The 24,745-nt window shown below is 38.2% G+C and overlaps 1 protein-coding gene and 1 pseudogene across 5 annotated transcripts in view; one reads left to right on the top strand and one right to left on the bottom strand.

The window, feature by feature from the left end:
• Nucleotides 1-24,745, bottom strand: part of GRM8 (glutamate metabotropic receptor 8) — a 680,449-nt gene that overhangs the window by 359,195 nt on the left and 296,509 nt on the right. For all 5 annotated transcript variants that reach the window (XM_074315645.1, XM_019749052.2, XM_019749054.2 and 2 more), the window contains 3 exons: nucleotides 4,653-4,788; nucleotides 4,028-4,182; nucleotides 2,759-2,896 (listed from right to left, as the gene is read on the bottom strand). In XM_074315645.1, the coding sequence (XP_074171746.1) occupies nucleotides 2,759-2,896; nucleotides 4,028-4,182; nucleotides 4,653-4,788 (429 nt within the window). The remainder of the gene's footprint in view (nucleotides 1-2,758; nucleotides 2,897-4,027; nucleotides 4,183-4,652; nucleotides 4,789-24,745) is intronic.
• LOC141567654 (ATP synthase F(0) complex subunit C2, mitochondrial pseudogene) overlaps nucleotides 23,366-24,745 on the top strand; it is a 49,779-nt pseudogene continuing 48,399 nt past the window's right edge.

Below are 24,745 nucleotides of genomic sequence, written 5' to 3'. Positions count from 1 at the left end.
AATCTTTCTTTGTATCAAGCACTCACCTTCTCCACGAAGCTGTGAACTTTATAACTTGAACTTAGCCATCCATTTTCTGAACTTCCTTTGTGTCTTTGTCCAAATTTAGCATTGAATCATAGGATTTCCCCCCTCTACTTATATATGTGTTTGGCTGTATCTTTTCCCCCCTCAATTTAATCACTTTATTTAAAGATAACAGTTTTCATGCCTGTCTTTAAAGTTTCTGTCAAAAATCCTACTCCACATTTAATTTCTCTTTCTCCAGTAATTCCTTCTAAATACTAGGTTTGTCTAAAAACATGCTTAAACGTGCTCTTTCTAAAGAAAACTCCCACAAGCCCTGCCACCTCTTTCTCAAGTTCTCCTATTATGGCTACTTCCTTTTTCTGCCAAACTTCTTGAAAAGGTATTCTGTCTTCCATTTCCTCTATTCTGGGTCTGTCTCACAATTTGCATCTCTCTATCAGGTTTCCTATGCCTCAGTCACACCTCTCAGAAAATACATAAATGTAGCCCATCTTCTCTCCTGGAGACTGGGAAGACATTAACTTCCTTCCCAGACTCACTTTGCTCAGTTTCCTTTCCCCGCTTCTCCCCTAGAGTCTTCAGTGGTCCTCCCTCCTCTCTGCTCAGTCCCTTTTGGCATCTGCACCTCTGCCCTTGTCTCTAACTTCCTGGTCTCCAGCTGCCATTCCCTAATCTGTATTTAGTGTTGAATGCTCTGTGGGGTCCCAGACCTTATGCTGCCACCTGCTGGGCAGTTTCATGGGGCTGCCTCAAAACCAAATTCAAGTTAGTCCCTCCAAACCTGTTCTTCTCTGTTAAGTAAGTGTATCACCATTTTCCTGGACCTAGCTAGTAGAGATTTGATATTCAGAACTTCCATCACTTACTCCCATCCCCAGCGTTAATTACTCACCATGTACTGTAAACACTACCTACTGGACTTCCGTCCTCTGAGATCTGCCCCTAACTCACGGGTCCTTATTTAGACTGTGACGGCCCAATACCAGAATTCCTGGATGAGCCAGACCTGGCCTTTCTCCTTTCTCTTCCCTGATCTCCAACCCTCCTGACGATTCTGCCAGAGGAATCGTCTTTGAAACAGGCATCTGAGCAACGCCCAGGATAAAAAGCCTCAAGTAATTCTACCTGACAGGTGAAATAAAGCCCAAACTCCTCAGGTCTGGAGCTTCTAGGAAGAACTTGAAGACCTTGCATAACCTGACCCCAGCCTAAGTATTTCTTTAGCCTGTCTGCTCTCACGCTCCCTCTCACTCCCTGCCTCACTCTCACTCTCTGCAGCCTCCCTGAACTTTGTTTTCTGTACCTTGAACAAAAGAGACTTGCCCTAGATCCTGGAAGGGGCTGCCCTCATATCTTCACATGGCTGACACCTTCTTGCCATTCAGATCTCATCTCAAATTGTCACCTCCTTGCCGTTCTCTGACCACACAATCTAATTGCCGCCCTCCCTGCCAATACCACCTACTCACCCTTTCACAGTACTCGGCTGTATTTCCCGCAAGCGTGCCTCAGCATCTGAAAGTCTCTGTTTCTTTATACATTTACTTATTTAGTGTCTGTCCCCTGACAATCGAGTATAAGCTCTGTGAGAACAGACTTTGTCCCCCTTCCTCACCCCCAGCTCCTGGAACGGGGCCTGGCACACAGGAAGCCTGAAGTCAGACCCCTCCACACTCTGGCACCTATTTTCAATCCCCATCCTCGATTTGCTTATATGTCTGCTCTAGCATTTATCATATTATATCTTTTATTTGGACAGCTATTTCCAAAGGAAGTGAGTAGAGGGAAAAGACGATGTATCAAAATATGGGCCTGGAGAGGGAGGTGTATATGGTTATAAAATGCTCATTCCAGATTTGTCGTAATGAATGTAGAGGATTTATACATCTTTGTTAAAATCATTCCTAATTTTTTTGTTTTTCTGATCATAGTATGATCAATATCCTTTAAATTTCATTTTCCATGCACTAGTTTCTAATATAATATATATAAAATGAATTTCTAAAAAAGATGTTTATATTGACCTTGTAGCTGCAAACTTGTAAATTTACTACTTAGTTCTAAATAATTTTTTAAACACCAAAGATTTTTCTAGGTATCCAATCATGTTATCTGCAAATAAAAAATGCTTCATTCTTACATTAAAAATAAGAAAACATTTAATATCATTAAATGCTGTGCTATTATTTAATATTATTAAATCTTGTGCTATTATTTTTAAGCACAAGATACAGAAAATAAATCATTGAAAATCATAGCTGCTAGTGCTATGCAGGATATAGGGGAGAACAGTTTTATAGGGGACACAGATTGAAATAGTTAAAAAAAAAAAAAGCACTGTCTGTAGCAATTTATTATGATCCATTATCTTCATTACATTTTAAGCTCCTGGAGAGCAATATCACATCTTACTTATTTGTCTATAACCCGCCAACCCTAACAAAGTACTTTCCCAAAGTAGAATCTCAAAAAATATGTCTTTTTAATAGAATTGAAATACCCCCATGTTGGGTACGTGGCACATGTCCAATAAATACTTGTTGGTTAACTCTAAGAACCAAGGAATACACCTGAGTTTGCTGCACAATCAGTGTATGCCCAGACCTACTGAGAAACTGTAGAAAGAGACACAAGAAACCAGAAAATACCCTCACGATTATCCATAGAGAAAAACTTCCTGCCTCAGGCAATAAAACAAACGCACCAAGGAAAACATTTAAGTGGCTACCTGTGCATTTCTTGATATGACTGTTCCTTTTTCCATGGGATCCTAATTTGCATCCAAAATTCTCCTCCCAAAATTCTGCAAACCACACATTTCTTCGGTTGTTAGCAAGAGTTCGGCTTCTAAAGTATCGATCAAACCCTATTATAAAGAAGAAAGGTATGATTTTAATATTCTTTCAAAATCAAAACCAAATACTGTCAGAGCTTGTGAATGGATATTAAATTATATTGCGATCATTGCATGGAAAATATATATATATATATATATATATATATATATATATATACACACACACAAATGGGGACAGCCAAAAGCTTCCCTTATGACAAAAGCCAAGGGGCCTCAGTGAACAATATCTCCACCCCACCATTCACCATTCAGGCACCTGGCTCTAGGGATGAGCATAACAGGAAAGCCTTTTATTGGTGTTATTGTCACAACCTCTCCCTCTCCTCTATGTCTCCAAATGGCAGTGTCCGGTAACCTCATGCTGGATATTCAGAACCAGCTCAGACTTTTCTCATTTCTCTCTCTCTCTCTCTCTCTCTCTCTCTCTCTCTCAATCCTAGCAGGGGTTAATGTTCCAGGTTTCTGTGCTCCTACCCACCTTAGAATTTATCTGTCCTATATGTTCCATTTTCAGCTAATTCAATTAACGAATCAGTACTAATGTAATCTTCTGGAGTTGTGGGTAATGGGCTAAAGTGTCAGCCTGCTCAGGTAACAACCTCATTGAAGGGAGACCACCTGGAAATAATGCCTTACTCAAAAGAATAATGGGAAAGGTGGGAGTTTCAATCACTGTCAAGACCATTGGCAAAGTTATTTGGGAGACAGAGTGCCTTTCAGAGATGCTCCTCATCTTTGCTGTTGTGTTTATTTTGTCCATAGGGTCAGTCCGGCATCATGTCTTCATTTTCTATGAAGCGAGCATTCTTACCCCACAGTACAGTAACCATCATATATATCCATGGAAATATGCAAACTTAGAGGACAACATCAAGTAAATGGCCAACCTCACGGAAATATCGAAGGCCAACCATACTTCCGTTTCATAAAGAAAAAATCTAACAGGCACTCTTTTCTAATAAAAAAATACATGTATGCTGGGTTAAATAGTTACTCTCTTGGCAATTCTGCTATCAGAGCTAAAACTTCTCTCCTGAGTCATCAATAATGGGTGCATTTCATCATATGCTGCTACTCTGGTTACGCCTTTGGGTTTTGATTTAATTGGAATGAAACAATTTGTCTGTGGTGCATCCTTACCATCAATTGATGCTCTTTTGGGCAAAATTGTCACAGCCCCTTCAGCAATCTCCTCCTGCTGATAAACGGGTGCTATTTTGGATCCCCAGCTATCTGAGCCGATCCAGAGAAAATGCCCACTTTGGTTTAATTTTTTTGCTGCTTCTAATATCCTCCTATAGGAATAAAAAGAAATAAAACATACCACATTTATCAAGAAACACAACAAGTATGACTGTTATGAGACAGCTATCTCAAGTTATATGCACTCAGTAGGTCACCGTTAAGCAATTAGTCAATCATTCTAACTGCCTGAGTTTTATCATCTCCTAAAGGAAGTATATTGGCGACTTTAACTCCAGCACCTGTTAATTAGCCTTCTCCTTAACCTCATTCACTTCATTCTGGCTGTCATCCTTATTTGTCTCATTTCTTTCAGGCCCAGGTTTGACTCTATAGACATTCCAGACTTCGAAACTGCAAGGCTATGGTGTCTCCGTGCAGCAGAAGGCAGTCGGCAATTACATGAGAAGGCTGAGATTCCTGTGAAGTCTCACAAGATTTTACACTGAACATGAAATATGTTAGAAAAAAAGGATGTGAGCCACAAATCTGATCCTACATAAGGAAGAAAAGTAACCAGTACCTGATGTCATCTTCATTGGCAAACATAATCACTGCCCGAGCATTAGGTGTTTCCAGCAGGCGTCTGATAATTTTTTCAAATTCTCCAGGTCTCGGTTCACGTGGGATTTTCTGTGACTGAGCAATACAAACACCACCTGTTTTTGTGAAAAGAAGGAAAGAAAAAGGGATTCAGAAAGGGCATTTATTTAATTAACAAACTTAATGAGGTTAGCTACTATATATAAAAACACATGCTTCGATATAGCATATTGTTTCACGAAACATCTGTCATTCTCATCTATTAAAAGCAATCATGTTTGTTTGCATTCTAATATATGTAGCAAATAAATTACATCAATTACTTACTCCTACACAGGGGTTTATTTTTCCCAAGTTTAAAGATTATTTTTGTGGATGTCTATAAGAAAACCAACGTGTACAAAATCTGTGACGAGAGTCAAGGAGTCAAACAAAGAAGAAGAGCTGTTTTGATTCATTTAACATAAACAAAGGACAAAAGCCTAGATTAATAAAAAGCATGAGTAAGCCTTACATGTGAGAGCACCTACTAAATAGGAAGGTCCTTTTACTCCTTTTATTTATTAGTAGACCTCCATTAAAGTTAATTTCATCTTAGAGTTCATAGTATTACAGGAAGTGCTTATGCATTAGCCTAATGACATGTTATCAGACAAGCGGTCTTCAAGATTATTTGAGACATAGGCAAGTACCAAAGATGTAAACCCTCTGTTGACATATGTCTCCACCATGAAAATCAAAACAGCAGAAATCCCATCCCACTATCACAGAAAAAAAAAAAAAAAAAAGAATTCTTCTTTTAGCCCCTCCTTCTAAGACAATGAAAGACCAAAGAGAAAAGTTTAGAAAAGGTTTCTGCCACTGGGCTGGGATAAAGAAGAATAAAGAGATTTCTCAGTTTCAATAGAGCAGAGAAATAACATGTGCTAATACTAGAGAAAAAAAAGTAATATCAGCAATATGTTTCAGTTCTATTATGGTTTAAACAGGCTTTTTGAGTCAGCTGAGAATTCAATCACCCTTTGTACCATTGCTTCAGTAGGCAAAGGCATTTTTACTTCCAAACAATTAGCAATGCGTTCAGTCACCCAAGTTACTGGATGCCATTATATGCTACTCATTGGGCTGGACCCTGGGAATGTACAGTCTAATCCAAGAAGTTACCATGCAGTCTGAAAGATAGGCCTTCCAATAAATCATCATGGAATATGTGATAAAGTTTAGAATTAAGAGAATATACCATACTATGGGAGCACAGAGGAAGTTGTAACTCAAAAGGTTGGAAAAGATGGATTTTAAAGGGAAAATACACCGCCATGTGGGGACAAAAGTGGGACATTTCTGAAAGAGACCACGATATGAAAGAACCTTGCTTGATCATGGTTCATAGTAGAGACTGGCTAGGTTTGGAGTTGGAAAGAATGGTCAGGCCCAGGTTGAGAATGACTATGTTAGACATGCCAAATAATTTGAACTTGATCTTGACAACAAAGGGAACCCACTGAAAGTTCCTAAGCAGGAGAATCACAGGATGAGCTTTATGCTTTAGAAAGAAATCTCAGGTAACCAAACAAAGAAGAAATATCTAACAGCCAGACAATGGGTGTCCAGTGTCTTGTGACAGGTGTGGCAATAATGTATGATTAACAGGGCTAGAGTACTGAAGGTTTCTTTTTCTCTAAGTTAGAACACAGTCAGAATTATCCCCATGATAGCAATACGCTTACTAACCTTACAATATGCTCTTTGAGGATGGAAATTGCCTGTAACCCACAGACTGAGCCTGTAGTTAGCTTGCCTACTAATATGCCACTAACAGTTGGGATAATTGATTCATTCCTTCAGTAAATATATATTGAGTGCCCACAGTCTGCCAGACTTTGTGTGGTAGCTGTGAGATACAATGGTGAATAAAATAGACACGGTCTCTGCCTTCACAGAGTTCAGAAATGTGGTGAGTGAACCAGGCTTAATACAAAAAAAAAAAAAAAAAAAGTTTATAATTATAAATTATGGCAGGTCCTATGAGGAAGAGCAAGGGAACTTAACTGAGATTGAGGCGTGTTCAGGAAAAGCCTTTTTAAAGTGGTATCACTTAGTTGAGGTCAAAAAGAAGAGAGAACAGGAGAGAACATGGGAAAGGACAGGGAAGAGCCAGTGGAGTTAATGAACAATGGGGAGAAGTGTGACAAAGAAGAGCCAAACAGGGGCCAGATGATGCATGGCTGGGCAGGGCCTGTGGAAGACTATGAATAATTAAAATGCTTACGTTCCTCACTAAATGTTTCATAACCCATATGAATATGTCTTGTCTATGAACGCTGCATTTTATGGAAGAACAATGGCCGAGGATTGCGGCCGTAGAAGGCAACCTGGAGTGGAAAAGACCAGGAAGCAATGATCTCAGTTAAGAGATCATGGGGATAGGCCGTGGGGAAACATAGTGCTATGGTGCTGAGCTAGAGCCGATGGAGCTGTTAGAATTTCTGTGTTAGAATCCATGGGGCACTGAACCTTTTTCCCAGCCTTATTGAAGTATCATTGGCAGATAGAAATCGTATATACAGAGGGTGCCAAAAGAAATGTATACACATTTTAAGAAAGGAAAAAACTGTATCAAAATCGTAAGACAATGAATGACGCTGGCATTCATTTGATTAACGCCATCTTTTGAGCGAACATCTTACTCCATATTGCTATGTAATTCAATTCAACTTTGAAAAGTAATACATAGATAATATCGCTTAAAATGTGGATGCATTTTTTTGGCACCCCCGGTATTTAGGTTGTACTGATTTGATCTAAGTAGGGAGTAGTGAGAAGCCACTAAGCCTGACGCTAAGGTTTTGGCCTTTGTGACCAGTTTCTGTGAGGCCACCATTAAACAAGTAAGAAATACAGGAGGGTGAGCAGGTATACAGAGGAGACAAGCATGATTTTGATTCAGAAGAGGTTGTTTTTGAAGTACCCGTGGATCATCAAACTGAAAAAGTGGGTCTGGAGCTAAGGAGAGAGAAGGGAAATGTAATTACAATTTTGTCAGGTGGTGATACAGTAGGTAGATGAAGTGCTGGTAGTGAAGAGATCAGAGGGGATATTTCAATCAACAACAAGAAACGATGAATGATGGAGCCTGGAAATTTTTATTATGACTATTTCAGATGAGGCAAACAGGCAATTCAGACATAGGGTTTAGTCTGAATCAATTCATTCATTCATTCATTCATTCATTCAGAATCTACTGAACATTTCTGTTTTGGAGAGAGGGGGCAATGAATGAGAATGGAAAGAAGTGACCACACATGTTGAGGAGGAAAATTTTGGGACAAAGTTCAGAGGTAAGTTGAAAACCATGTATAATGTCTTTAAAAATCAAACAGATAAAACAAAACAAAACAAAACAAACAAACAAACAAAAACTGTGGTGAGTGGAAGCATTAGGTAACTGTAGAAATGTAAAACCCAACTGTAACACTCTCTAGGGAACAATAGCTGTTTTAAAATATGACTGCCCTCTTAATTAAATCGCTGTGATTACTTAAGCATCCCATTAAAGACATGCCATATCCTAAGTGTCATTCAGAGATCACTATTGACTCCATAGCCAGAAGAAACAAAGGCTGAAAAATTTTTATTATGACTATTTCAGATGAGGCAAACAGACAATCCAGACTTAGGGTTTAGTCTGAATTCATTGATTTATTCATTCATTCAGAATCTACTGAACATTTTTGCTTGTAAAAAATTGCTAGTAAGGTTGGATTTTTAGAGTCTAAATCCATTTCATATTTTTTTTATTCCTCTTCCTCACCCAATTTTGTCAGCCTGGCCAATTTGTATTTTCCAGGAAAGAGGGACTGCATAATTAATTTACTTTGGCTAAACAAGTTCTAATGGAGAATTTGCCTCACATGGCATTTTGCTATTTGATGCTTTACAGATATTTTATTAAATCATGAACTGTATTGCTTCTCAAGTGATTGGCGTTAGCAGATTAGGATTCTTTTCTTAGCCCCGAAACTCATTCACACTTTCTATCTTCACATCTGTCAAAAAGCCAGACAGTTAGTCCATTCATAAGCACTCATAGTCTACTATGTTTCAGGAGCTACCGACCTTCAAAGATTGTGCGTCCTCAGCAATCTTATAATATAATTCAATGACAAGATGCACACATAAGAAAAGCCAGATAAGGATGTAAAATTACCTAATGATGAAAGATAACAGCATAAGACATATTAAAATACAGTAACACATGACATCATCCCGTAAAACAGTCCTATACTTCATAGGAAGAAGTCCTTATATACTGTTAGAGTTTGGTTAAAATGCCAGTGACATTTCGTCAAACATTCAGGCTTAATCAAGGTACATTTTCCTACAATGTTCATTATATACTGTTTTAATTTTTAAAGAGACGCTAACTTGATTTAGACTCTTGGGGTGAGTAGGAAAAAGAGGAGTGGCCCTCCCTTGAAGAATGCATCTAAAATAGAATTGCATCTATTTTCCCGTATCTCACTCTGAAAAAGTACTGATTGTGTACAATTCCAGGGACACTAACTTTTCTGTTCTTCAGGTGTGCTCAGTTCTGCAAGAAGTCATTTTTAAAGCTTAGCACTTAGGAAAAGAATGTTGAATGGAGGAAGGTACAATTGGCCGCTCTCTAGAATTTCCTGACTTCCTTGCCTGTGTAAATGTTTTCCTTTGGATTATTTAATGATAATTAAAAGGTCATTTGTTCAACTGAACATTTTAAGTGTAAGTATACAACACATGAGATTGCCCCTTCCAGTCTCATTTGCTCTATGGTACCTCACTAGTCCTAACATCAGCACTTTAACGTTGGTATTATCCCCATATTTCTGATGCAGAAACTCAGAAACAGGGGTATCAAAAGCTAGCAAGAGGCTGGAACCCAGGTTCAAAGCCAGATCTGTCTGACTCCGAATCTAGACTTTTCCATCATATTTTCCCATCAATGATTGACTAAACCTGTTGCTTAATGTTAAATGGATACAAATAATTGATAGATAAGAAAATTTAAAGACTCATTTTAAAAATCTAGCAGCTCACCCCTTGTAAGTCTAATTGATAGCTCCATAAATATAGTTCTTTTATTGACTATTAAGAACTTAATTACGACACTTAGAAGTCACGCAGATTATAGAATTGACTTAAACTTCTTCACTATATAACCAGTTCACCCTCAATAAAAAATAAAAATAACAAGATCAATAAATTACATCTTAAGTTAGTTACAAAGTGCGATGCCAAAAAATCAAAAATAAAGCTTCCTACTAAAAAACAAAAATAAAAGTAAAAACGAACAACTTTCCAATTGCCCCTGTAAATGCATGTCCTCAGGAGACTTTCCCGAGGTGTCTAGTTGTCCCCTTCACCTTTGCACCACAGCAACCATAATAATTGTATTTAAAAAAATTATTTTCACCCTAGCGTATGAGTTCCTTGACTACTGAACCCTGTCTGTTACATTTACCACCATACACGACACCTATCACTGTGTGATACACAGAGACTTCAACCAATATTTGTTGCTACACACAAGACCTGTAATATTGAATGCTGGTATGGAAAAATAGTCGTGGGGCAGTCCTGCCTTCAAACTCCTTTCAGTCAAGTAGGGAAACAAAAGATGCATATAAATATGCGTTTAAAAATAAATGGAATAAAAGAAATTTTAAAAAATTTGGACCGTTTGTAATTCAGAGGAAGTTGGCATTGAAATGGGCTGTCTCCCAAAATAGTTTTTACCAGGATGCTATGAATTAGAGCATCACCTTGGCTTTAGTTTATTCATCTGTAAGGTGGTACAATAATTTGCTCTTATGTCAATGAGACATAAGAACAAATTAGTAAACAATTCCATTCATAATTTTATCTCTTTAGAAAGCCAAGACTCATTGGGTGAATGTCCAGATGTCTCTTTTCTGAGAGACGGAAGGTTCATTTGTATGTGTCGGTTTGCTAGTTTGGTTTGCAGAAAGATGTTGGAATGAGAAAGAAAACAGACTTGCAGCCAGAAAACCTGACGGTGGATCCTGTATGACCTTGAACAAGTATCTCATCTCTTAGTTTATTTACCTCTATGACAGGTTCATAATAACTACTACCCAGGATGTCAACAGAATCTAATTAAAGGGGGTAAAATGATAGCGTCCTATACAAATGAAGTATATAATTATTATTATTGCTAATAATAATAATAATAACCAGATAAGCATCATCACCATAACCTGAGATAGGAGATAGTTGATATTCAAATCTGAAACATGGGATTGTCAACAACTTATGTTCTTAATCCTTCATCATTGTTTGTATAATATTATCAAATACACTAATTTCTGAGACTTAATACTTGCCCACTGTCCATGCCAATAAATGATTAAATTTCACCTATTACTGGTCATCACAATGTGATCAGGGGACTCTCAATGGGAGACAATGTTAAAAGTTACTTACATTCTCCTCGATGCCCCAATTCCTACCCTGAGGATCCAAGCCTCCTTTCAAAAGGAGTCCATAAGTATTTCAAAGAGCTGAGTTGAAAAGTAGAATTTACTCTTTAAAAGAATAAACGAAGGGTAAAAACTATTAAACTATGAATGGTGCCAACTATTAAGAAGCAAAGCTGTTGTGGAAATAAAAACATGTTTTGTTTCATTTAAAAGCCCGCCTGTACCTTATCAATTGGTTAGCATCTAAAGTCTGAGACAAGACTCTTGCAGGTTGGGCTCCCCAGGCAGCAGACCCTTAGAAGGAGTCTGAAATGTGTATATGCCCTTGGCATCCACCCTATGGAGGGCCAAGGAATGAAGCAGGACTGGGCAAAGGAGACGTCCAGCTGGCTGTGGACCCAAGACAAACTCCCAATGCCGCAGAAAGCTCTGAGGCTAGAATGGCCTCCAGAGTTATTCTGAATTAAGTCAGGAAGGCCAGGCCATCACACCTCCACATCAGTCAGTCCTTGGATGTGGACCATCCTGGGAGGGGAACAGAGACATTGGGCAGGGCAGCTGTCTGCAGCCTGACAACCCTTCAAGGGGCTAGAGAGCAGTCTCTGGGGACAGAGCCATGGCTCCTTCACTAATGGGGATCCCAAGGGAGACTGACCATACACACAAATTAAAATTTTTTAGAGAAATGAAGATGTATCTCTGAAATGACAGTATAAGTCAAATAATTAATAAAATGTTATTGTTTAATTGCAAAACCCCTCTTCAAAGAGCACTTACTGCACAGAGAAAAGAAGTAGAAACAGTACAAAATTAGAATTGTAGCCAGCTCAAAGAGAACTAGGATCATAAAACTCGCTGGTATTTCAATAGAGAAGTTTTGTTAAAACAATCTGAAAGGATAAAGAATCAGGTGTTTACTTGTTGCTTATTTTTAAGAACAAAATTTCTATTAATAATATCCAAGGGAAAAAATAAAAGAAGAAACAATGTCAAAGCACCAAGTTCCGACTGTGATAGAAATTAAGGAGGATTAAATTATTAGGAATGAAATTACTTACAAAACTATGTATAGAATATTAAATGTGATTTTTATTTAAACATGATTATTACCATTCTCTGAGGCTGGTTCACAGTTTTGGTCAAGTTAAGCTCTAAATAAATCAGATTAAGTCTCTGGTTGAATAACTTGTTAGATCTGCATGACAGACTTTGGTTTTGGTGTATAAACAAATAAACAAAATTAGCATTTTATCAATCATTAAAGAGAATGACTAACCTATTGGTTAAAAAATGATTGGTCAAAATGTTTGATTGATCATAAGAAATTGCCTATAACTGACCATTTTTGACATAATAAAAATGTGATATACCCCATCAACTATTATTTATTTCTTATGAATTCACCTTCAGATAATAGCAATGAGCAAACCCAAATAAACATTTTTGGGTGTTTTATTTTTTTTCCCTTAAAGACAATACAAACACATAAACTCTTAAAGTGTCCAGATCCCAATTCCAAATTGGGGGTGGAGGCAAAGGTTTTCCCCCCACCATCAAGCAATTCTCTGGACACCAACTGGGTGTCCTACAAATCAACTCATTTCTGACACTACCAGAATATAGGGTCAGATTCCACAAGTTAAGGGTTCAGTTCTACAAGACTACACCCCTACACAGTTCAGGTGCCAATTGCAAATCCAGGTTGTTATCTGAACTTCTGACCAACTGGCTTTAAATCAGAGGTTCCCGATGTCAACAAAAAGCATCCAGCCTAAGAGAAAGCTTCTGAGTTTATTTGAGTCAAACTGACAAAAATTGCCAGGAAGCAAAATAATGGATTGAGAAAATGCTCCACAAAATGGTGGTTTGCAGCTTATTTTAGACATAGAATCAAAGGAGGAAGGTTACATGAAATTCATTGGTGGTAGATTAAGGAGATGGGAGAAAGCAAAGCGGGGAGGGGGGTGGGACTCTCTGGGATTGGATAAAAGTAAATTGGAGAGACAGGTACTTCTTTCACATAGGTGGGTACAGGACAGTTAATAGTTCACATGGAGACATTAGTCAGGCAACAAGAATAATAATGAGGGATTCTGTACTTTCCTGCTCTGGTCTGGAAAAAAGGAATTACTGACATTCCAAGGATGTCATCTTAAGTGCAAAAAGACAATATACAGGCTCACTTAAGGTGAAGATTGACTGTATGCAGAAAGCTTCAGGTTAAAGACGTGACTTCCTGCCATGGCCCACCTTAGTTATGAATTTTTTATGTTCACATCATCTTATGTGGTTATTTTCAGGCTCCTGACCTTGTCAGGCTTAACCTGCGGGCCTTTTTCTGTCCTCACCAAGACCCCCTGTTTGGGTTTGATTAATTTGCTAGGACAGCCAACAGAGCTTAGGAAACCCGTTTATTCACTAGATTATCAGTTTATTTTAAAAGTATACAACTCAGGAACAGCCAGATGGAAGAGGTGGATAGGGCAAGGCACAGGGAAAGGGCATGGGACTTTCATGTCCTCTCCAAGTGCACCAGTCCTCCCAAATCTACACATGTTCACCAACGTGGAAGCTCTTAGAACCCTGTCCTTTTGTGTTTTTATGGAGGATTATTACACCAGCATGACTGATTAATTCACTGGCTATTGCCCATTGAACTTAATCGCTAGCCCTTCATCTCTCCCCAGCTACTGGGAGGTTGGACGGAAAGTTCTAACCTTCTAATCACAAGTAGAGTTCTCCTGGCAACCAGCCCCCATTCCTAGGTCAGCTAAGGGCTTTCCCCACCCCCCAAGTCACCTCATTAGTATGACAAAAGACACTTTAAACACTTTGGAAATTCCAAAGGCTTTTAGGAGCTCAGTGTCAGAAACAAAGACCAAATACAGTACACACATATTTCTTATAAATCACAATATCACAACTTTCCACCCTGATTACCTTTGGCATCGTTTCTTTCCATCTTTCTGGAAGCATAAGTAAAATATAACAATCTGGCCTAATGTAATTGGTCCTTTAGTGATAGCTGAGTAAAATTTGTTCTAAGGTTCAAATAAGTGTAATCGCGCCTCCTGTAATAGTCTTTTCACTTCCTTATTCAGTGTCCAACTGGGACTTAGCAGGAAAGTGCATAACATGATGAAAGTGTATGTTTGTCAGCTTAAAGCGCACTTGTGAGAGATTTATCTTGCACATCACAGTAAAGAAAAAGTGTTATCTTTAACAACATAGATTAAAAGAGCAAAATTGCACTGAAATCTGTGCTCATTCTCTCTCTCTCTCTCTCTCTCTCTCTCTCTCTCTCTCTCTCTCTCTAACATTTTATGCTTTGTCCTCTATCAAAAGCCATGTGGCCTCTTAAAGTGACTCTGAAAACCACTGAAATGAGGCGATGAAGCTCATAGAAGAAGCATGAGACAAATGCAACTCCCCTACTGTCCCATAGCAACAGTAGAGACAACGGACTGTCGACAGCAAAAAATAACTCTCCAGAAAATCCACCAAAAGAACGGTTTATTCAAGAAAAGAAAAAAGAAACAAAGCCACTAAGGAGTGTGTATATGCACACTAGCTGGCTGGTGTCCCAACCGGCCGCCCACATGGAAAACACTCCCCAGACCAACATGGCTTCCCCCTTTATTCACATCCCTCTCCTGAAAAGTTACCACAAAGTTCAACAGGAAGTCAAGATTAGAGAATTAACAAGGGGCCCAACTATACCCATAGTCCTCCCAGCTCTATGGTTAAGCATCTTAAGACGCCAGTTCACTTTTATCACCACTACTGGAAGAGGACGACACAGAGAGCCCCTCTCCTGCTGGTTTCCATGGGTACTCTCAGATGTTGATGCTCTGGAGACAAACTGGGCTGTGATAGGCTCAAAGGCTCAGGGTCTGTGCATACCAGGCTTTCTAACTTAGCCACAGACCATCACAGATCCAAAAGTCTGCTCAGAAAAGCAGTGGTATGGTGGTTACAAAATCTCTCTGGGGTGCAACATCCTGGCCCTTCCCTTATTGGCTGTGTGGCTCTGGGTAAGTTATGTGACTTCTCTGTTTCTCATCTAAAGACTGAGAAAATGCTAGATTGTGAAAGGATTAAATAAGTACTTAACAGATTATTTTTTTTCCCTCAGAAAACACATTAGTTGTAAATTACTTAAAATAAAAATCAACAAACCCCAAATAGATATAGTAACTCACTTTAAGCAATATCCACCTATAACATTATTTCTAGACACCTCAAATTTCATTCCCCAAATGGACACAGAATAATAACTCTTACTAGAGATTCCAGTCAATGAGGGTGTTAACTGCAGAAAGTGCCACAGTCAGAAGGAAAACTTGTGCCTGCCACAAGCTAGAGCTAAACTTCTGATGCGTTGCTTCTTCCCACTCCTGAAAACAGAAAAGATCTAAGGAGACATTAGTATAGTATGTGGGAAAGATTCAGAGAAAGAAAGAAATCAAGAAGAAAAAAAGAAGAAGAAGGAAACCAGGAAAAGGGGGAGAGTGAGGGAAAAAAAATGACAGGGGAAAGAAAGAAAAAGGAACAAGAGTAGAGAAAACGAAGACTAGAGAGCAGACCATCCAGACCATAAGTATCTTTGGAGCTCGGCAAAACATGGATTCTCTGTAGGGTCAAAAGAGCAAATGTGCAGTTCGGAAGATTTGGAAAAGGAGCACTTAAAATAAGTTTTACAAATGTGTGGTGTGTATTTGGATTTATTGGGATTCATTTCTGAGTACTATTTTTGGAGTGTCTGGGGATTTTTGCTTTGTTTTGTCTTGCCATTTCAAAGTAGATTACCAGATACTGGGACCAACAACATGGCAAGAAGGTTTCAAAAGCTAAAACACATTCCCTGTAAATGCTCAAATGCCCAATTTATATTTTCCAGCCTATTGCCTAGAAAAACTATTACACCAAAGATTATTGGAATCAAAGGGGGCACTATTTAAATTTCTTACCCATTCTGGATGAGAAAAAACGAAATTAGTATTGGACTTGGAATTAAACCCACTATAGTTACAGATTAGAAATGAGTAATTCCATTACAGATTAGGAATTGATTAAAGAATTACACACCCATTCAATTAGTGAAAGGGAGGGAGTATATTTGAGGCATCCACCCTTTTGCATTCAACAAGTATCGATTGACCACGGACTGCATGTCACGTGTTTTTCAGACACAGAGCATACAGCAGTGAACAACGTAGAGAAAGGCCCTGACTTCAGAGAACTCACATCCCACCCTGTCTCTAGAGTCCAGTGAAGCCTGACACCCGTGGGCATTCCCTAGATGTCTGATGAATAAGAGAATGAACAAGAAGCTCCTATTTCATGCCAGAGTGGAATGATCTAACAAGATAATAAGCACATCCATGGATTAAAAATACCATCATTTGGGAGAAAATGCATCTCTTGTTATTTGTGTACATAACCAAGTCATTTTCAATACTTCTGCAACTAGGACCGTCTCAAAAGTATCTCAACAGCAACTATCTAAGCTTGCAAACCAAGAACATTCTTCTAGCCAGCGCACAAGGAACATCTTCTTCTACTTCTCAACATTATCTGAATTCTGTGATATATATACTGGATTTCAATCAGTGGTCTTTGCTCAAAGCAGCGTTTTCAACAGACACTCGAAGCAGGCTGGCATTCTCAATTTAAGGAAGAAGATCATTATGGTTTTAAAGATCATTATGGTTTTAGCTAAATAACTGTAGAGCAAAGGTGTCTTCAAAGAAAAACAATAGGCACCAAAAGCATTTAAAAATTCAGCCTTTAAGCGAATGGAAATACTTGTAGTATCTCTTTAAGTAATGCAACATTATTCCACAGCAGGATGTGATCATGTGTCCGAGATATAAAAAGGTTAAAAATACAGTTATATATTTAGCTTCTTTGATTCAAATAAAACTGAAAAGAGAGTGAGAAGACATGTTTTTGATAGCAGATCATCTTACATTGTAATTATTTAAATGACTCTTTAAAAATAAATTTTAACAGTGTTTTTAAAATGTAATTGATATGGAAAAGAACTGCATATGTTTGAAGTACACAATTTGATGAGTTTGGACATACACATACACCTATGATACTATCACCAAAATCAAGGTAGTCAATGTATCTATCATCTCGAAAAGTTACCTTGTGTCTCGTGTGTGTGTGTGTGTGTGTGTGAAAACACTTACCATGAGACCTACCCTCTTAACATATTTTTGAGTGCATAATATTGTGCTGTTAACTATAGACAATGTGTTGTCAGCAGATCTGTAGATCATCTGGCATAACTGAAACTATACCCATTGAATAACAACTCCCCATTTCCCCCGTTCCCAGCCTCTGGCAACCACAACTCTACTCTTTGCTTCTATGAGTTTGGCTACATATTTTACATAGGTCATATAAGTAGAATCAGACAATGTTTATCCTTCTCAGAGTGGCTCATTTCACTGAGCATAGCGCTATGTTCTCCGGGTTAGTCTGTGTTGGCCCAAATAGTAGGATTTCCTTCTTTTTTAAGGCTGAGTAACATTCCATTGTGGTACATTCCACATCTTTTAATTCATTTATCTGAGGATGGATATTTGGGCTGTTTTCATCTCTTGGCTTTTGTGAATGATGCTGCAATGAACATGGGAGTGCAGACATCTCTTCAAGATTCTGATTTCAACTCTTTTGGATAAGTACCCAGACATGAGATTGCTGGATTATATGGTTGTCCTATTTTGAATTTTTTTGATGAAACTTCACATTGTTTTCCCTAATGGTTGTACAATTTTACATTCCCACTAACAGTGTACAAATGCTCAAATTTCCCCACATCCTTGCCAACACTTGCTATATTTTGTTGTTTTGGGTTTTTTATGTTTGTTTGTTTGGTTTGTTTTTGATAATTGCCATCCTTACAGATGTGAAGTGATATTTCACTGTAGTTCTAATTTGCATTTCCCTAATGATTAGCGATTCTGAGCACCTTAAGTACAGACCTCATGAACCTCATCCTAATAGCCAAACATACTCATTGTATTTTGCTACTGTCTCTCCACAATAGTCTTCTTGGTCATTAAATCTTCTCAATATGTGTAATCAACAGGTGAGGTAGTATAATCAAAATGTGAACTCCAAAGTTTTATACTATCAGGACTGAATAATTTAGAAAAATGCTTTCTGGTCTGGTTCCCTTTTGGGCAAAAATTTCATTCATTAACATGTTCTCTAAAGAGTGTCCTCTTGATGGGCTTCTCTTGCCCATCAACCCAGGCCCACCCACTATCACTCACAGAGCATTAACTGAGCTCTTACTACAGGCAGAGTCCTCTGGTGGAATCTGGAGTCACAAAATGAATAAGTAGACACAGTCCCTGGTCTTGAGGCACTCAGAGTAAGTGACACAACATGTAAATAAATATTACAATTTGATGTGAGAAATGCTATACTACAGGGAAGCCTCGGAACAAGAGACCAAGAGAATGGAGTCAAGTAAGTGTGAACAAGATTCACCGGCCCCTGCCAGTGACCTGGGAATACATGGTCAGAGAAGCATGAAAAGGAGGTGGCACATTGATTTGCACTGACATGAACAAGTCAGAAAGCATTCTGGACATGAGCTTATGATTGCTTTAGCCAGCCAGAAGCCAGCAAAATCTATTTCGAATGGATACCATCAGACAGCAGTCATGGTCAGTGTTTCCCATGAAAATGGGATTATCATTAATGATTTAAATATGATATAATAAACACTCTGCATTTACATACAAAGGGGGATTTAATTTCACTTTTCCACAATAAGAAGCAAACATCTCACCTTGGGGTGGAAGGAACACAGAGGGAAAAACAATTAAATAACCTTTAAAATGGCCGCATCGGGCTCGCTTCGGCAGCACATATACTAAAATGGTCGCATGAAGGGGAAATAGCAAAGCATCAATCCTAAAAAAAGAACCAAGGATTTCAATTGCATTCAATAAACTTTAAGCACAACTAATCAAACAGCTATATATGGGGCATTATTTATCTCAGTGTTAAAATATGTCAGAACTTGAGAGAATAGTTTTTGTTTTTGTTTGTTTGTTTGTTTGTTTATTACTCCTATTACTGTAAACTGAAAATGTTTAAGTCAGGGCAAAATTGTACCATTTAAGTATTCACCATCAAATACTCCTTCACAGAAATCAAGAAATTTCTACATCCTCAGTGTTATTGAAAATTTGGCAGGTGTGTTATAACATTTTGCATTATATTATATTGTTTATCTAAGGGGTTTCTGGAAAAGAACATTAAGCTTTCAATAGCCCCAACATCTTCCAAGCACAAAAATGAAAACCAATCAGAACTGCAAATGACAAAAAAGATAATTTGTTACCTCATAAATTTCTGGGATATAATTTCTACAATTTCTGTTCATGCAGTGACTCCTAGATAAAACTCATTCTCTTTATAAATGCATTATATCTTAACCATATATAGCATGTGAATGTCTATAAAATGAAAAGCAGCTTGGCTTGTGAAAAAAAAAATCATGAAATATAAATAGTATGCCAGAAGCACTGGTTCTATCATTATAACAACAAGTTTGTTTGTGATATGATATAATTTTCTTATCCCTACATTGAATCCTGCCCGTCTTCTCTCTGTATGACCCTGAGCAGACACTTAGCCTCTCTGACTATTGGTTTCCTCATTTGTAAAAAGGGTACTTGATAGGATGATGTCAAGAGACCTTTGAATTTCAACATTTTGTGTTTCTATGAATATACCTCATACACTGCCTCCAGGAGTGCTGTGAATTATGTAAGTTCTAATATGGGAATAGAACATCATGTAAAATATAATAAATCATTTTTTAAAGCCTGCAATAGAAGAATGAGAGGAGACACAAGAAAGCTTGTTCAATGCAGAATTATGAAGCATGGCTTCATGAGTCAGAGTGTGACTGGGAAACTTGAAAACTAATTTTTATAAGTGTTAAAGCCTCAGTCAGGTGCGTGGGATCTGGACACCAGTTTGTCAAAGCACCACAACTTCTTGTCAGGTCCATAAAAATAAAACGAGAGCAAGGGTTAAGCATAGTCATGAATAAGATGAGACATCTCCATGTTCATTTGTACATTCATAATTTTCATTCCACTATTCAATAATAGCCTCCCTCTCTCATCGTTTAATTTCCCTCTTGTATTTCTTTATTCTTCTCCACTCCCCGTTTCTTCCTTTTCTCATCTTTTACTCTACCCTTTCCCCTTTCAAAAACCAGAAAATAGTGACAGGTCACATGATACAGCATCCTTCCAATTACGTCTGTCCGGTTTTTCTACAACTCACTCACAGGACAGCAGAAGCAAAAAAGAACTGTTGTATGGCCTGGAATCTGCTGAAGCATGAAAAATAGAACACCTTTGTTTATCTCTGCTTCTTCCACTAGCCACTAAATTATTGAGTATAAAATAGGGAAAACAGGAAAGAAATGCCTTCAATGTTTTAAAAGCTAAAAAGCAGATGATGACCAAGTCATAGTTGACTTACCAGAGTAGAAAACACTGAAACAAAAGCCTCCCAGGTGTGGGGATGAGTCTAATGCCAACAGAAACCAGCCCCGGGAAGGACCTGGAAATGGATGCTCCAGAAACTCCAGAAGGTGGGGATGAAAATATAGTAGAATTAGGTGAACATCTTTGCAAGTCCCTTCCTCAGACTGCAGTCCATCCGCACAGAAAATCAGAGGGTCACTTTCTCTAGATGATGAACTCGAGGACACTAGATACAGCTGAGGACCGAGTAAGTTTCTATATAGTGAAAGCTTGCATGTGGAGTGGGGAGCCCCTGGCCCCCCTTCCCTTTTATTACCCAGTATCCAGCAGCCTAACTTTCTCTCCCAGGCAGGTAATTGGAAGATTTTTCTCCGGAGAACTGGCTACAGGGTAGTGACATCCTGACACTCATATATGGATGTCTCCCAACAAAATAGCCATGTCTACCTGCCCATTTTACGTAGGGCCACCAGTCAGTGAACCTTTGCCACTTGACTTACGATTCCAAACAGCACCGCAGGACCCCATTCTCAATGTCACACCAAACAGAAGAGGTGAACTCGCAGGAGAGAGAAACAAGACATAAGGTGAAAGTGACTCAAAAATATTAATTTCCTCAGAGATTAGACATTGTGTCCATGAAACAAGAACAGGAGGCTATAAACACAGGAACTTTCCAAGAACAAAAAAGAGCTCCTGGAAATTAAAAAAGAGTAAGGGAAATAGAAATATTTCAATAGATTAAGAATATGAGAAAGTTGAGAAAGTACAACCAATGAAAAGTCATCATGAAAATGAGAGGATTCATTCAGGAGGTTTAGCATTCAAATTCTGAAGTCTCAAATAAATAAATAAATAAAAGGATGTCATTAACAAAGAAATAAGCAAATATTACTGAGAACTGAGGAGCACTGAGTTTTTAATTTGAAAATACCTATCAAATCCCCAGCAAAAAGAAAAGAGAAGGAATAAGATGGGGAAAGACCCACGTGACGGAACGTCCGCACAAATTAAAACACTTGAGGGTGAAAATAGATTGCAGAAAATAAGATTAGGGCTCGGCATGACTTCAAGATTCTCAGTGGCAACAATGCTAGTTAGAAGAAAATACAGCAACACCTTCAAAATAATGAGGAAAGATGAGTTTCATCTAGACACACATAAAACCAGCCAAGTTATAAATCAAGTGTGTGGGTAGAATAAAGCATATTTTGGACATGCAGAAATCTAAAATAACATTTACCTCCCATGCACCTTTTTAAAGAAGATTCTGAAGACTGTACACCATCCAAACAAGAAAGGAAACAACAACAACAAAAAAAGGCTATGAACCCAGGTAACAGGTAATCCAACACAGGAAAGTTACAGAGATTTCTCAAAGTGATGATGACGGGAAGTCAGAATTAACATCTATGCAACTGGTCTATAGATCCTCCAGACCGAATTACAGCGGGAAGATGGAAAACTCCAGAAGTTTCTCCAAGAAGACAAAGAAACAGAATTGATGGGCTGTTTGATGAGTTTGAATGTACTGAAAGAATACGTACTGTTCTGTCAGAGTTTGAGGATGAATTCATAAGAGATACAAAGAAAAGCCAAGCATATGACAAAGCAAGGAATTATTATTTCCAGGCAAAATAAAATGTTGTAGAACAAGAGATGAGCTATTTTGGCACTCTAGCTAGATGAACTGTGACATCGTGTGCGCAGTCGTGATAATACAAACACTGAGCATTAATGGAACCAAAACTGTGATACAATCCACCTGGGATGAGAGACGTGTGTGTGTGTGTGTGTGTGTGTGTGTGTGTGTGTGTGTCCATGTACACACACATGCACAATTTGGGTGTGGTGGGGAGTTAAGCCATCATCCTCCATAGTAGGAAGAGAATAAAAATGAAAGATAAAAATCAAGATAGCAGCATAAACAAGTTATGCGCAAATGTGGCAATAAATAGAAAAAAAAAACAACTAAAGGGGTTGAAAACAAATGTTTTAGGGGATCAAGATTCAAAAGTGGGAGGAATGGGTGGGTGACTACTGTTTTCTGTTAAGCTTAGTTGCACTACATATGATGTCACTTAGATAAAATACATGTTTGGGGCTCTGCTTTCTGAAGTCATAAAGTAGGAATTATAAACAAGGTTTAAAGATGGCAAGATGATTTTAAACCTATCTGCTAAGAGAAGCATCTTCTGTCACTGGGTTTCTCTTAAAAATGTTTCTGTCTCCTTAAACCTGTGCCTGTATTATCTTATCTAATTGGGGATTTTATTTGGTTTTTTAGTGGCCTAACAGATGCTTGTTTAGTCTTCTTAGGACCAAACCCACCCAATAATGTATTTTGACAAAAATAATAATTAATAAAATCAACATGATAATCCATTTGTCAGGGCTTCAAATATCAGCTTTCATTTAGGTCATCGCTCACCTGTCCATAAGTTGTTTCATTCTCAAACTCCAAAGATTCTTCTCAAATATATCAGTGATTGGTTTTATGACATAAAAGACTTATGCCTTAAATAAGACCACAACTGACACCTTATCTGGATACTATTTACAATTTAACACCATGCTTGTTTTTACTATTAAAAAACAATAATAAGAGTTCATGTGTGAATAAGGAGATACTTGTCTCCCAGGTAATCTTATTAGAGCATTTCAAGGTCCACGAAAAAATGACGCTCTACAGGTAAGTGGCTGCAGGGCAGAGAACACAGGTGGACCCAGAAGTGGTATTTGCAGCTTTGTGTGTTGGTAGCGGCTACTCTAGTGGTCTAGCTATCAGGTACAGGAGTTTATAGAAACTTCGGTAGGTGTTCAACAGTATTTCATAAGAGAAGGGGGTGGGAGTGGGAAATATACCAGTGGTGTCATCTAAACCCCTCCAGACAGAGTTTGAAGCCCTGGCAAGGGCTTTCAGGAAGATATGAGAAGGTATACAGGAGCTTCTTGGCAATATTTCAGTTAAATTTGTCCAGAATTGGAACTTGATGAATCCTAGGTGGGATATAAATCACAGATTTCAATAACCTGTGATGCGAATATATCTACATGTATTTTTAAATATATGTTGTACATGAAGCCCTGGGAATTAATTTGTACCTCACAGTTCTCTGGAAAAGATTTGCAGTGATTTATTTTCCAACAACCACAACAAAAACCTTTAGACTACGTGGTAAAGGAAGAGGCCCCTGGCACCTAGCACGTACACAGGAGAAAGAAGAATGAAACATCAGTACTGGGGAGAAAAGTCTCGTGGCAAATCAGGCATGAAGGGTAGGACACGAGACACTGATTTTCAGAGAATATGGGTTCCAAGCAGTGAAAGAAATAAAAGGTATTATATTCAGAACACATTCCTTCATTTTAATACCAAATACCAAATAATTCATTTTAAATCTCATGGATTTTGTACCACCACTATTTGGGCTTAAAATTGGGAATAATCATGTAACTCAAAAAGTGTTCATTTGTTTTCCTGCATTAGGTCACTGTACAACAGGGATTCTACGGTATAATCTCTGTCATGGGTGTCCCAGGTATAATGATTTATGTGACATCAGGTTGTTACACTGTCTTCCAGTAACAGGTTTTCTCACCCTCCACCAACTCATATCCATTACCCTCAAAAGGATGATATCACCTCTTTCCTTTTTTTCTCCCTGTTGAAATGGCATCTGTGTGACTTTTTTCCTTTTTTTTTAGAAAAAAGTTCACAAATCTTAGATTTTGATGGTGTCAGTAAGAACCAGATTCTTATTAGGCTCTAATTGGACATAGCATCATACAAAGGAACTTAACGAATGTGGGAGCCTCTCAGAGTTTACAATTGATGTGATTAGTTTAAGGAGGTAAAAGAGGGAGAAAGAGGTCAATGCCTTTTTTTATAAGGACCAAATCCATAGCCAAAAAACTGCTACTTCACAGTACTCCAGGAAAATAAGTCTCCAGCAAATGTCTGTGGGACTCAGGCAGGCAAGATCACAATTTGTGTGAGAAAAGGAAAAACATGGGCAAAGAGGAGAGAGAAGAAGGAAAGGGAAGACGTGACAGCA

The sequence above is a fragment of the Rhinolophus sinicus genome, linkage group LG11 (assembly GCF_036562045.2).
Source record: "Rhinolophus sinicus isolate RSC01 linkage group LG11, ASM3656204v1, whole genome shotgun sequence".
NCBI classification, from domain to species: domain Eukaryota; kingdom Metazoa; phylum Chordata; class Mammalia; order Chiroptera; family Rhinolophidae; genus Rhinolophus; species Rhinolophus sinicus.
Note: the sequence above shows the minus strand (reverse complement) of the source record. Positions and strands in the feature narration are given on the sequence as shown.